The 13,019-nt window shown below is 34.0% G+C and overlaps 1 protein-coding gene across 1 annotated transcript in view; it reads left to right on the top strand.

Annotated features, from left to right (window-relative positions):
• The first annotated feature begins 6,764 nt into the window (after positions 1-6,764).
• LOC101625273 (pancreatic alpha-amylase) overlaps positions 6,765-13,019 on the top strand; it is an 8,580-nt gene continuing 2,325 nt past the window's right edge. The window contains 8 exon segments of the mRNA XM_004689720.2: positions 6,765-7,368; positions 7,689-7,835; positions 8,823-9,020; positions 9,403-9,633; positions 10,534-10,667; positions 11,459-11,581; positions 11,676-11,775; positions 12,939-13,019. The exon segment at positions 12,939-13,019 is cut by the window's right edge and continues 4 nt beyond it. Coding sequence (XP_004689777.1) covers positions 7,201-7,368; positions 7,689-7,835; positions 8,823-9,020; positions 9,403-9,633; positions 10,534-10,667; positions 11,459-11,581; positions 11,676-11,775; positions 12,939-13,019 — 1,182 coding nt within the window. The 5' untranslated portion in view covers positions 6,765-7,200.

Below are 13,019 nucleotides of genomic sequence, written 5' to 3'. Positions count from 1 at the left end.
CAATATCATATAAATTGCTGGTATTAGATGACTTGGACAGTATTTACTATGAAACCTTATATCAAGTCTTTATCAATATTAAGACTTTCAAAGGAAGTCAATGAAAAGATCTTTTAAGCTTCTAAAATTCAAAACATAGCAACTGAAGTATTAAGGTAAATAATTTTAAATCTTTCCTCACTATTAGAAGAGATCATTTCCCTTTGTGATAATTGAGAACTGGTTTAATAAATGTCAACTGTAATTGAATTAATTACTAGATCCTTTGTTTTATTTAATTTCCTTTACAAATGCATATGAAACAAAAAATAGTGACTGCAGTAGGGTTGTTCAGTAGAAATGACAGCCACATGTTTTAGGTACAGGAGAGAGAATTGATGATTCTTAGGAAGAAAAGAGTCCCAAGAGCATAAGACACCAGATAGTCTATTCTGACATATCCCAAAGCAATCTGTACTGGAGATAGAGTGTTTACATAAAGACCACCAGGAATCTACCATTCCACTCCGGTATCTAAAATAATAATACCAAAATTTGAAAAAAATGCCAAAAAAGAGTAACTGTGTCAAATATAAATTTGACTGCATGAGGGAATTCACAGAGAGCAAACAACACTGGAGAACATTTATGATTAGTATAGAAACACCTATAGGGGAGTCTGTCCGTTTTAAAATAACAATTTAAAAAGGGTATTAAGCCACATAAAAGTAATTTTAATTTTTTAAACTGAGATATCGCCAATATCCCACTTAGGTTATAGGTTTAAACCTTACAAATAAATATTTTCATGCCATAAACCCACCACCACTGTCCTAACAATTCATCATGTCGATATCAGTCCCCAATTGTTTTAAATATGCTTGAACTAGTCGAAGATGAAACAAAATAAGTTATGAACAAAAATAAAAATAGTAAAGATAGAAAATCTAGGAAGACAGGAATATGAAATTCTGGAGCTAAAATGTATACAAAAAATACTTCACTATAGGTGTTCCAAGGAAAATGTGAGTAGTAGTAGGCCAAAGAAAGAATAGCATGATGGAAGATGGAGAACGGTAATCAGGTCTGAGGAATAGACAAATGAGTGAAGAGAAATAATGAGTGTAATCTTAATACATGTACAGAAATTTTTGCAATGTAAAAATATTCACAAATTTGAGAAACAAGCACTACATCTTCGGGGAATTATTTTACCAAGATAGACATTGAGGGAAAAAAAAATGTTAAGTACCGAAAGTTCCAAAATGCTAAAAAATTTGTTTTCTGACAAAAATGGTATTCTATGTAACAAGGTATTTACAAGGTGTCCCCAACTATATACTTCTAAGTAGCCTATGAGATAAAAAGAAATCACAAGATAAATTGAGGGAAAAAATACACCCTGAAATTGTGATTGTATAGTATATAAAAATTTAGAACATTTTGCAGATTATTTTCTGGAGTGAGTGTGCCCCCCGATGTCAAATCCTGACAAAGACCTTATAAGAAAGTCATACTATCAATACAAATCAAGGTCCCTCCTGAACAAAGAAAACAGGCAAATCAAATTCAGCTCTGTTAAAAAAAAAAAAAAAGTACTAGATCATTCACCAAGTGGAATTAATTTCAGTAATGTTTTTAATCATTAAAAAATCAGTGGATGTGATTCACCACAACGTTTCAAAGGATACAGAAAAATAATAATGTTCTGTTTACAGTCATGATCAAAAGCAATGAGGGAGACAATACTCTTATCTGATGAAGAGATTGGAAAAATGCTTAGAGCTGATACTCTTGATGGTAAAATGGTTGGGGATTTCTGTATCAGTTTGCTAGAGTTGCCACACAAAAGTAGGACATATTGAATGACTTACGAAACAGAAATTTATTGTTTCATATTTTTAGGAGGTAGAATTTCAAATTCAAGACACCAGTGGAGTTGAGTCCTGAGAGCTTGAGAGAGGAGCCTGTTCCAAACCTCTCAGAATTCAGATAACTAATTTCTCCGAGTCATCACTTTATCTACCTTTTTTGAGTTTCTCTTTGCCCAAACTTCTTTTTTGTAAGGCACGTAATCATAGTGCATTAGGAAGCTACCTAGTGATGTGCTAGGTTCAATTCAGATCACCTGTGGCAGTGGGCATTTAGAACTTCAACATAAGAATTGGGGAATGGAAGGTGAGAAACAGAATTCAACTCATAATAGTTTTCTTCCTGAGATCAATAATAGGGTAAGGATGTAAACTAATATTTTATAGGAAGTTTCAGTCAATAAAGTCAAGCAAAAGAATGAGACTGGAAAGCAGTTAAATAAAAAAAATTCTCAAATGTCATGATTATGCAAAAAATAATAAATCTTTACAAAATAACTGCTGGACATCACAATACAGCTAAAAGATTATACATAGTAACAGCAAGAAGAAAAACATTAAAAAATAACCTCAAAAATAAAAATAATTAGAGATAAAGTACGTGTAAATCCATGTACTGAAAGCTTTAAAATACTGCTGGGGAAAACATGCTCAACCTCTGTATCAGCAAGTGAAAAATCAAAACCATAATGAAATAGCACTTTACTCACAGAATGGCATAACTAATGTTAGAAAAAACAGTAATGCCAAGTCGTGTGAAACATGGGCAGTAACTGGATTACTTTTAATACTTGCTAGCAAAAGCACAAAGAGGTAAAAGCATTTTAGAAATAATTTGGTAGCCTTTATAAACTGCATTCATTTATAATAAGAACAAGCAGTTTTCTAGGTATTATTAACATAAGATATGAAAATATGTCTATAAAATTTTTGTTCCTCCGTATCCATGCAGCTTTAATAATAATAAAGAAAATGCCAGTCACCGTGTTGTTAGAAAAGCATGTTACATGCATATGCTAGAACACCACCTAGCAATAAAACAGACAAGAAAAACAAGTGTAATTGGTCAGTTCTCTTAGGCTGCTAATTAAGTTTATACTCCAAACCACTTCCCTTAACCTGCCCTTGTGCCCAAGCCCACTATACACCAGTACTAATCACCCCCAAAACATTTTATTTTCTAGTCATGCTAAATTAATTTGGTGCTATCAACTTCTACTCTGCCTATAAGATTATTTTAGCAATTTTTTTTTCTCCTATAGATTTATATAAATGGTGCGGGGATGGGGGGTAAGTGTAGCTGATTGTAGGAGAGGATATTGCAGAAAGAGAAAGGAACACAGGGAAAACAAACTCTCTGGCAAGTTACAGTATAATCGGAGAAGAGGTAGCCAGCAGCAAATTGAGCAGGAGAGAGAAGACTGGATTGTTCAGTAAACAGGAGAAATAGTCGCCAACTTGGTGATTTTGGAGCTGAGATGACATTTTTCATATAAACTAGATTTGGAGAATTTGGACAGGGTTATAAGAGCACAAGTTGAAAGAAAGGAAGCTGATCAGAGCTAGTCTATAAAGTCCCACGTTCAACATTTCCCCTTAATTGAAGAGAAAGCAAAACCACAACTATTTTATAATGGAAAAGGACTGAAGAGTGGATTTGCAAGGTTGCTGATTTAAAGAAGCTAATGTGGTAAGTTATTTTAAAGTTTTTTTGGGGTACTGTATACTTCCCCCCACACACAATTTTTTTTAACCTTGAAGTGGTTTCTGTCATATGATTTGATATAGTTCAGTTTCACAGTCTATTTTAGGGTTGTTGACAACTCGTTTCAATTTCCAGTAACACAAAATGTACTATTTGTGTTTGAAAGGCTTCTAAGTCTTGGCTCAAAACATTTGCCTCATTTCAGAAATATTGTAAGCAAACTTGATTGTTGTTGCCTTCTTTTCCTTAGCCTTCATTTGTGAGGTATCCTGTAGTTAGGTTCAATTTGTGTGTGTGTAAAGGGGGTATTGGGGGAAAGGACGGAGGAGGCTCATGGGTGACAGGATACTATTTTGAGAAAACTGTACTAATTCAATGTAATGTTTAGAGGAATTGTGAGCTTTTCAGTGCAACAAACCACTAATGACCAAGTCCTATAGTAACAAATAATATTTAAAGATCTAGAATATTGAAACCTGAGAAAAAATCACAACACTTAGAGATATGCTTGTGATAAAATAACAAGAGATGTCAAATTGGAGGTAATGATATTTTAATATTTTTTTTTCTATAAAGATTTTTGGTGGATCTAGAACTAATAATCACAAATGACAACATAATTTGTCATTTCTTGTTAAATGTTAATTCATTTACATGCTAAAAAAATCATAGTATCTGCCTTTGTTATTGAAGTTGCTTTGCATACACAAGAAGAAATTGGTAGATAACTGATCCTTATATAGTTAAGTGATTTATATTGGTAGAAATGAAACTAGAAATAGATACAATTTTCATGACTATTGCTTCTTGTTTAATAATTTAATATAACTCTTTCGTTTTATCTACATGATGACTTTTGTGTGATGGAAGTCTAAGCCAAATGACTACCTTTATGGTTTTCACTGTGTCAAGAGGAATCCTGAATTTATACTCGAGTTTATGCTCTAAAATGGCAGTCTTATTGTGGACATACAATAAAATAACAAATGCTTCTTATGTAACATTCTTTGAGGGGAAAAATTTGTAAACATCAGAAAATTAAATTTAAGATTTCTCTTTTTAACAATGGATATGTTCTATCGACACATCAAGCATAAAATCACCTTAAGAAGTATTGCTTTTGGGACATCAAGATTTTTTACAAATTTTACTTTACAAGATGAAAATAAATGTTATTTGAAAGTCTCTCCTATGGAATTTATAGGTCTTTATATTTACTGAGAGTCCATGAAAAGCATATAACAATGCCTGACCTATGACAGGGGGTTATGATAATTTTTTTATATCTCCTTCTATGCTGGGGTGCTAATAAAATGCCCCCAGTTATGCTACAAGTCATCCTTAATTTTAATAACATCCAGAAATGCATTATTAAAATATTTGTAATCAGGGCCCTACCTGGTGGCGCAGTGGGTTAAAGCACAGCATTGAGAATCTAAAGCCACTTCTGCATGAGTTCGATTCCTGCCTGCCCCGGAGGTGACCACATGGTGTGGCAGACCTCTCCTGACCCTCCCGCTGCTCCCTTCAGCAGTGTACTTCGTCGATCTGTCTGTTCTGTTCCCCACTCTGTCTCTGGTGAAGCCTCTCACCGCCCCTGAGCCTCTGGCCTGTATCCCAGTTCTGTATGCATAAATAAATAAATCTTTAAAAAAAAAATTTGCAATCATAAGTACAGTTCCAGTTAAATGAGGCAATAAGAGAAGTATATTTCAAAACACATGATACCAAAGCTCTAAAGTTGCTAAATGAAAGATAAAATGTGGGAAAAATTGCAGGTGGAAAACTTTGCTACTTCCTTCTTATCATTTGACCTTGGCCCACCCAGTCTCCAGAACTATAAGAAATAAGTATTTGTTGTTGAAGTAATTAAGTCTATTATTTCTTATTATGATACCTCAAACTGAAGAAAAAAATAAGCACATAGGACCAGTCTACCTGTAGTTTACTGTCTATCTTTAGTTTACTGTCTCACTAACTCTGAAATATATCTTGCCATGTCCTTAATCCAAGTCACTCACCTCTTTCCTAGGCCAAGGAAAAAGTTAATTGACCCCCTTTACCTCCATTCTTATCTCCCTAAAATCCAATTTCTTCAGGGCAACAAGAGTAATTTTCCTTTAAAGCCTACCAGGCTCTGCCAGATTTTCCTGTTACAGACCTAGTGATTTTTTCCATGATGTTCTGCCAGGTCCTACATGATCTGACTGACTTCTTCTATCTCATTTTACCTTACCTTTTTTATACATAGTTTAGCTGCATTGATTTTCCAAGAATGTTTATTTTTAAAACACTCTATTGAAATAACATGGCATTATAACATTATGCAAGTTTCGGTGGGCATCATAAATCAACATACATATATATTACATGAAGTTTATCACTATGTGGTCAGTTCTATCCTTCACCAAAAAATTGATCTGATTGGCATGATTTATCCATTCCTATTCTTCCCCACTTCCCTTCTTCTCACCACTAATTTGGAATCTGTTCTACCTCTCTAATCGCATCTAATTTTATCTTCATCCTCTTTATTGTAAATTATTTATTTACATTGACTTTCCCTTGGATTTTTATTATCATGCTTTCCTAGCCTGTTTTCTGATTTTCAAATGACTAGTTGCTGTGATTCCTTCAAATCCTGACAAACACTTCTTCCCAGATGCCCTGCGAAGCCAGTCTAAAATATCCTAATAGTGAAGACACTTTCTGTTTTATTGACCTGTTATTTTACACTTGTTCTTATTGCTATTTTAAGTTGCCTTGTCAGTATTACGTATTCCCATATTTTCTTTCTCTTCCCTTAGAATGTAAACTCCCTGAGACCATGCATCTCGTCTGCCTGTTTCAGCGTTTAGCCCAAATATCATCCATAAACTCAGCATAGAAACACACAGTTAATACTTATTGGATCAGTGGATTAAGTTTTATTTTGGTTTTTTTTTTTTTTTGGTATCTATTATTATTATCTTACATAGGAAGAAAAGTAATGTTGATTTCATAGATTAAGTGTCTTATCAGGCACAAGAGATGTTTGGCTATATGAGGGGAAACATCCTATTACTATCATAATTACATTGACCACATAATTTGATGGATGGGTAAAAACAGTCTGTTTCCTCAATTCATGGCTATTCCACCTCCGAATAGCTCCTGAAATCTTATTGTACACATTTAATTAACTGAAAATTTGGGTTGGCAGTAAAAAAACACTGAAATGAATATCCTGTTTCTTTTTGAATTGCAACATTACAAATGTTTGCAAATAAACATTTAAGGCAATATATTGTTGGACATTCAGTTGGCTTTAGTTGTTAATTTCCATCTATCAGTGAAGGACTTCAGAAATAAGATCTTATCCTAATTACGTAATACATGTTTATATTTGTATAAGCTGTCAGTTGTTTTAAAAAAGTTAATATTCCCTCAACAAGGAAACATTAAGTTCTAAGAGGTTATTTGGGTTGTTTTCCTGGGACATTTTATGGAAGTTTTTCACCTGTTAACATTACTATTGATAATCTTTTTCAGATTATGAATAAGTGATTTGTGCTTTATTCATGTTAATGTTTACTTTGTAAAATATGCTTCTTGTAGGACTATAAATAGTGGCTGGAAAAAGAACACCGGCAACTTCAGAGCAAAATGAAGTTCTTTTTATTGCTTTTAGCCATTGGGCTCTGCGGGGCTCAGTATAACCCCCATACCAAACCTGGACGGACATCTATTGTCCATCTGTTTGAGTGGCGCTGGGTTGACATTGCTCTTGAATGTGAGCGATACTTAGGACCCAAAGGATTTGGAGGAGTCCAGGTGGGTATTGTTCATAATTAAATTACAGGGTTTTCTCTGCTTAACGAGTATCTGTATCTGAAAAGCTGAGAGAACATTTTATTCACACGTAAGTATATGAAATAAAATTTCCTGAGGGAGAAATTAGCATTATGGGCGAGTTTGTTTTGGCCCCAATAGACTCTTCCTTTGGCAGGACATTTCAAATGTGCTGCTGTTTTCAAATGATTGTATAGACATATAGGTGTATATAATTCTGATGTAATTTTAGATTGATAGGTTTCTAAAGTATCCAGGGATCAGAAAAAAGTCACAAATTGACAAGATTGTTTTATTTGCAGATCTCGCCACCCAATGAAAATGTTATTATTAATCACCCTTCAAGACCTTGGTGGGAAAGATACCAACCCATCAGCTACAACTTATGTACAAGATCTGGAAATGAAGATGAATTCAGAGACATGGTGACTAGATGTAACAACGTCGGTGTAAGTGAACTAAAGTTGCTTTTAAAATATTCTATAGTACAGTCTCGTTACTTTGAGCAGAATGTTTTCATATTTTTCATTTTATTTCATGTTTTCACTTCAATTAGAATACATTGTTGTCTAGGTTTAACTTTTATAACTATCTGTATATATGCATTTATCTATTAAGGAAAATATAATTTATATATACATAACCAGCAACACATTTTTACTCAGAAATTGAAAATTCCATTTCCAATATTGGCTGTCAGTTTTTTAAAAAATATTTACATATATATATGAATAGAAGAACTAGGGTGCAGGCCAGAGGTGAGGTGAGCGAGGGGAGCAGGACAGGCAGATATACTGAAATACACTGCTGAGGGGAGTAGCAAGGGAGACAGGAGAGGTCTGCTGTTCCATGTGGGTCACCTCCCTGACTGGGGATCAAACTCAGATCCTAGAGGTAATACTGCTGACACTTAATCCCTAGGCTACCAGGGAGGCCCTTTGCTGTTACTTTTATGTAACTTCCGTTTTCACACATAACTCCTGAATCTTCTTCCTTATAATTTACTTTGATGATAAATAGTTATATTCTCTTTGTTGAGGAGCATAATGAGAGACAACTAAGTGCATACCACATACTTAGTATATATAAAGTAGAACCTGGCTACTTCTATCCTAGAATGAGCCATAGAAATTTCCAAAAATCAAATAGTTCTCTGGAATCAACTAATTTTTACCTTCTCCCCAAGTATTTTTTGCATTTTTTCATGGTTGTAGACTCTGTAAACTTATATAACTAGATATTTGACCAAGTCACTAGAATGCATATAGGTATTAAATTCATCCTGATTCCTTTTATATTGACTTTTGATTTTCAAGGAGGATACATTTATAAATAACAAATATTTTGGAGTGTTATTAACTTGCTGTGAACTTCAGTAACTTTTCAAATTTCTACTTTTCTGTAAGTCAAAATGAAATGTAGACTTTCCCCTTCAGGTCCACATCTACGTGGATGCTGTCATCAATCACATGTGTGGAAATGGTGTGAGCGCAGGAAGAAGCAGCACTTGCGGAAGCTACTTCAACCCTGGGAGTAGGGATTTTCCAGCAGTCCCATTCTCTGGCTGGGACTTTAATGATGGGAAATGTAGAACTGGAAGTGGAGACATTGAGAACTATAATGATGCTTATCAGGTAATTTGAAAACTCATTAATCTGAATAAAGAGTGAATATGCCTTTGATGATCTACATGTTGCCTATAGCTTTCCACTTTCTACACTTGTTTAGCTGTCTGAGGAAGGCACAGAATTCCAAGTATGACTGTTGAAAAGTAAAAACCAGTCAGTGCTTAAAACATTTCTCAGTCAATGAAGAAGCTCAGACACGTCACTGTGTAAATTGTCCAGTTCCACACTCAAATATTTCTAAGTTATTTCTTACTAGGGTGTCAGTATTCCCAGTGTCCAATGCAAAGAAGACATTATAGAAATATTAATGGATATATGAATGTATAATGAAGTGAATACTCAGCTAAAGATGATATTTTATGTATAAGTCACATTTTTACCTCCACAGGTTAGAGACTGCCGGCTGGTTGGTCTTCTTGACCTTGCCCTGGAGAAAGATTATGTGCGGAACAAGATTGCCGACTATCTGAACCATCTCATTGACATTGGGGTAGCAGGATTCAGAATTGATGCTTCTAAGCATATGTGGCCTGGAGATATGAAGGCCATTTTGGATAAATTGCATAATCTGAACACAAAATGGTTCCCTGAAGGAAGTAGAGCCTTTGTTTACCAGGAGGTATATAATTTAATTTAAAATTATATATTGTGTATATGTGTGTGTGCACATAGAAAGTAATATTAACACATTAGAAATTAAATGACAGACTTAATTTAAATGTAATTTCTGAGGGTTCATTACAGAACTATTTTTTATAAAATAGGGATAATTTACTTAGAATACTTTTCCCCTTTGATTTGTAGACAGAAATTCAAACTCTGTCATTAGTCGTTGAAAGAGAGTGCAGGGAATTTACTTTGACTGTAAACATTTCTGTATTACTTACCCCAAGAACTTATAAAAGACAATAATATTGTTGTCTTGAGCCAACCTATTTAAAATAAATCTTGGCTATAGCATTCATAGCTGTTCATTTAGGCAAATGGATGAGTATTTCTGTACCACAATTTTTTTTAAAAGGAAAAGGGCTAAATGATAATGATTATGTTTTTGTTTTCCTACTTTCTTTGGAAAATTGAATGAATTAATGCTTATCAAACAATTGTAAATATTGTAGGCCAGATAGTAAATGCTGCAAGTACTTTATTATTTTTTAAGATTTATTTATTTATACAAGAACTGGGGTATAAGCTAGAGGTGCAGGGATGAGAGGATTCACCTGAGACAGAGTGGGGAGCAGAACAGGCAGATTGACGAAGTACACTGCTGAGGGGAGCAGCAGGTGAGATGAGGTTACCCCCTTTGTGGGGGGTAGCCTCACAGTCCTGTGCTTTAGTCTCTTGCACCACTAGGGAGGGCCCACTTCGTGTACTTTAGAAAAAAAGAATCTAGTTAAGGAAAACTGTTTTGGGCTTTCTGAATAATACAAATTGTCGAAAGCCAGTTTCTGTATGTTAATTTATGGTTATAATCCTAAACAATTCTCACTTAAAATATTTTCTCCTATATTTTTACTAGGTGATTGATCTGGGTGGTGAGTCAATTAAAAGCCATGAGTACTTTGGAAATGGCCGTGTGACAGAATTCAAGTATGGTGCCAAACTGGGCACTGTGCTTCGCAGGTGGGATGGAGAGAAGATGGCTTACCTAAGGTAATGCAATATGATTTGACCTTGAATAATTTCACAGATCTACAACTCACCCCAATATGTGATCTTCTTCTAAACTTATTTAAATAAGATTCAAAGATCCAATTACTAATACTGTGTGACAATTTCCTAAGTTTCAATAAATTGTCTTTCTTATTTAGAATGTTCAATACAAGGAACTATGTTTACAAGCCCAAAGCATATCTTAGATATTTTAATCTTTGTATTTTGCCTATTTTGGCTAACATTTGCCTAAAATCTGTGATGTTCAGATTATTATTAAAGCTTCTATCATTATTAAGTACCTACAACATGGCCATACTATGCCATATGCATATGATATCACTTAATTTACTTTAATATTAAAATATTTATAAAAATATATAATGAACTCTCAACAGAATTTAAGAGAATTTACCTTCTATTTTTGTAGTAGGATAGGGATATTGACCCTTCTAAATGCCATCTCAATTTTGATGTGCTGAAATCTTTAACAGGACATCTTTATAACAAAAATTAGGTATATTTAACATGAATGTAGGACAAGAAATTCATGTATGTGTGCATGCACAGATTGAATTTGTAGAATTGTATTGTTATCTGTAGTTTGTACTAAAAAGTTTGACAGAATAGCCATTTAATTAAATAGAATTTCATTTGAGTATATACTGAAACACTGTTTTTTTCGGTTATTTGAATGTTATTATAAACTTACAGATATTTACATATCTAAATACATATTGTGTAAATATATAAGTAAAATTATAAATATTTTTTCTATTCACTTAAACCAGGAACTGGGGAGAAGGTTGGGGTTTCATGCCTTCTGACAAAGCTCTTGTTTTTGTGGATAACCATGACAACCAGCGAGGCCATGGAGCTGGGGGAGCTTCCATTCTGACATTCTGGGACCCTAGGTAGGACACAAAGTCTCCCCCTTTTTTAGCCGATCTTTAAATTACAATAAAATCATTCTTGTCTTGCATGGTGATATAATTTTGAATCTTTCAGGCTGTACAAAATGGGAGTTGGATTTATGCTCGCTCATCCTTATGGATTTACACGGATCATGTCAAGCTTCCGTTGGCCAAGATACTTTGAGAACGGGAGAGTAAGTTGATGTGCAAAGACTCGTTCTCCTATCCCAGCATCAGACAGATGTTTCTCTAATTTCTTCTAGATTTCTTTCAATTTGAGAAGGCTACTACTTTGTGCAGCAGTTCCTTATAGTGTCAGCTTTAATGTTTAGAAGCTGACCCTTGATATTGAGTTCAACTTCCTATAGTTTACATTAACTTGATTTCTAATGTGAGTTATGGACAATAGCCATTTCCCTTTTTCCAACTGCATTTCCAAACATTGCTTTATAACACAGTATATGATTTAAAGGTATAGTATCACATCTCTTCAAATGTATGTTACCATACCACACCCACCACCAAGGATAAGTAGTCCTTCAATCCAATCTATGGGCTCTCCTCCCTGCTTTGCTCTTTTTACCTTCCTCCTCCCACTTTCTGGTTGGTTCAATTTAACAGTTATGATTTCTGAGGTTTGCTTTTGTTCTGGCTTTCCTTGTCCTTTTGTTCTGTTTCTTGATATTCCACATCCTAGTGATGTTATCCAACTTTTGCCTTTCTACTTCTGGCTCGTTTTGCTTAGCATTTCTATCATTATCTTTAGGTGTCAATCAAACCAACACAATATTACAAATTTGGTCAATTTAGAAAGAACTATGGTGATGTGTTGTTTAATACACTTATCTAAATGGGTGAATGAAGGAAACTAACGTTTATTTGGCAATGATTTTCATAGATAGTAATTAGCTTTTATAGCAACTAAGTAGTGTCCTCATTTTATAGAAGAATAAAATAAGTCACAAAGATGTGATGTATATTGACTAAGTTTTCTTAGCTAGTAATAGTAAGATAGGTAGTTTTAATCCCATTGCTTCTGACACTGAAAACTTACAGTTCAATGGCTTTGCACCACACATTGTTTATTAAGAAGATAGGGTAATTCCTGGTAAAGAACATAAAATGGTAAACAAAATATTATTTTACTCTGCTTTAAGTATGGCACTAAAGAAAGAGGATTTAGGCTGAATATTTAGCTATAAAATTACTGAAGGAGTTAACTCAAATTAAAATTACTACAGGAGCCCAAGTTGTATGCATGACGTGCTGGGTTTTCGTGTACTAGAGAATAAAGAGGCAAATAGACATTATGCTAAATAATCTCAGAATTTTAAATTCATTCTTTTTTTTTATTAAGGACATTAATGATTGGATTGGGCCACCAAATGATAATGGAGTAATTAAGGCAGTGACTATTAACCCAGACACTACTTGTGGC

This window comes from Condylura cristata, unplaced genomic scaffold, assembly GCF_000260355.1.
Source record: "Condylura cristata isolate star-nosed mole 26May11 unplaced genomic scaffold, ConCri1.0 scaffold00026, whole genome shotgun sequence".
Lineage (NCBI taxonomy): Eukaryota > Metazoa > Chordata > Mammalia > Eulipotyphla > Talpidae > Condylura > Condylura cristata.
Note: the sequence above shows the minus strand (reverse complement) of the source record. Positions and strands in the feature narration are given on the sequence as shown.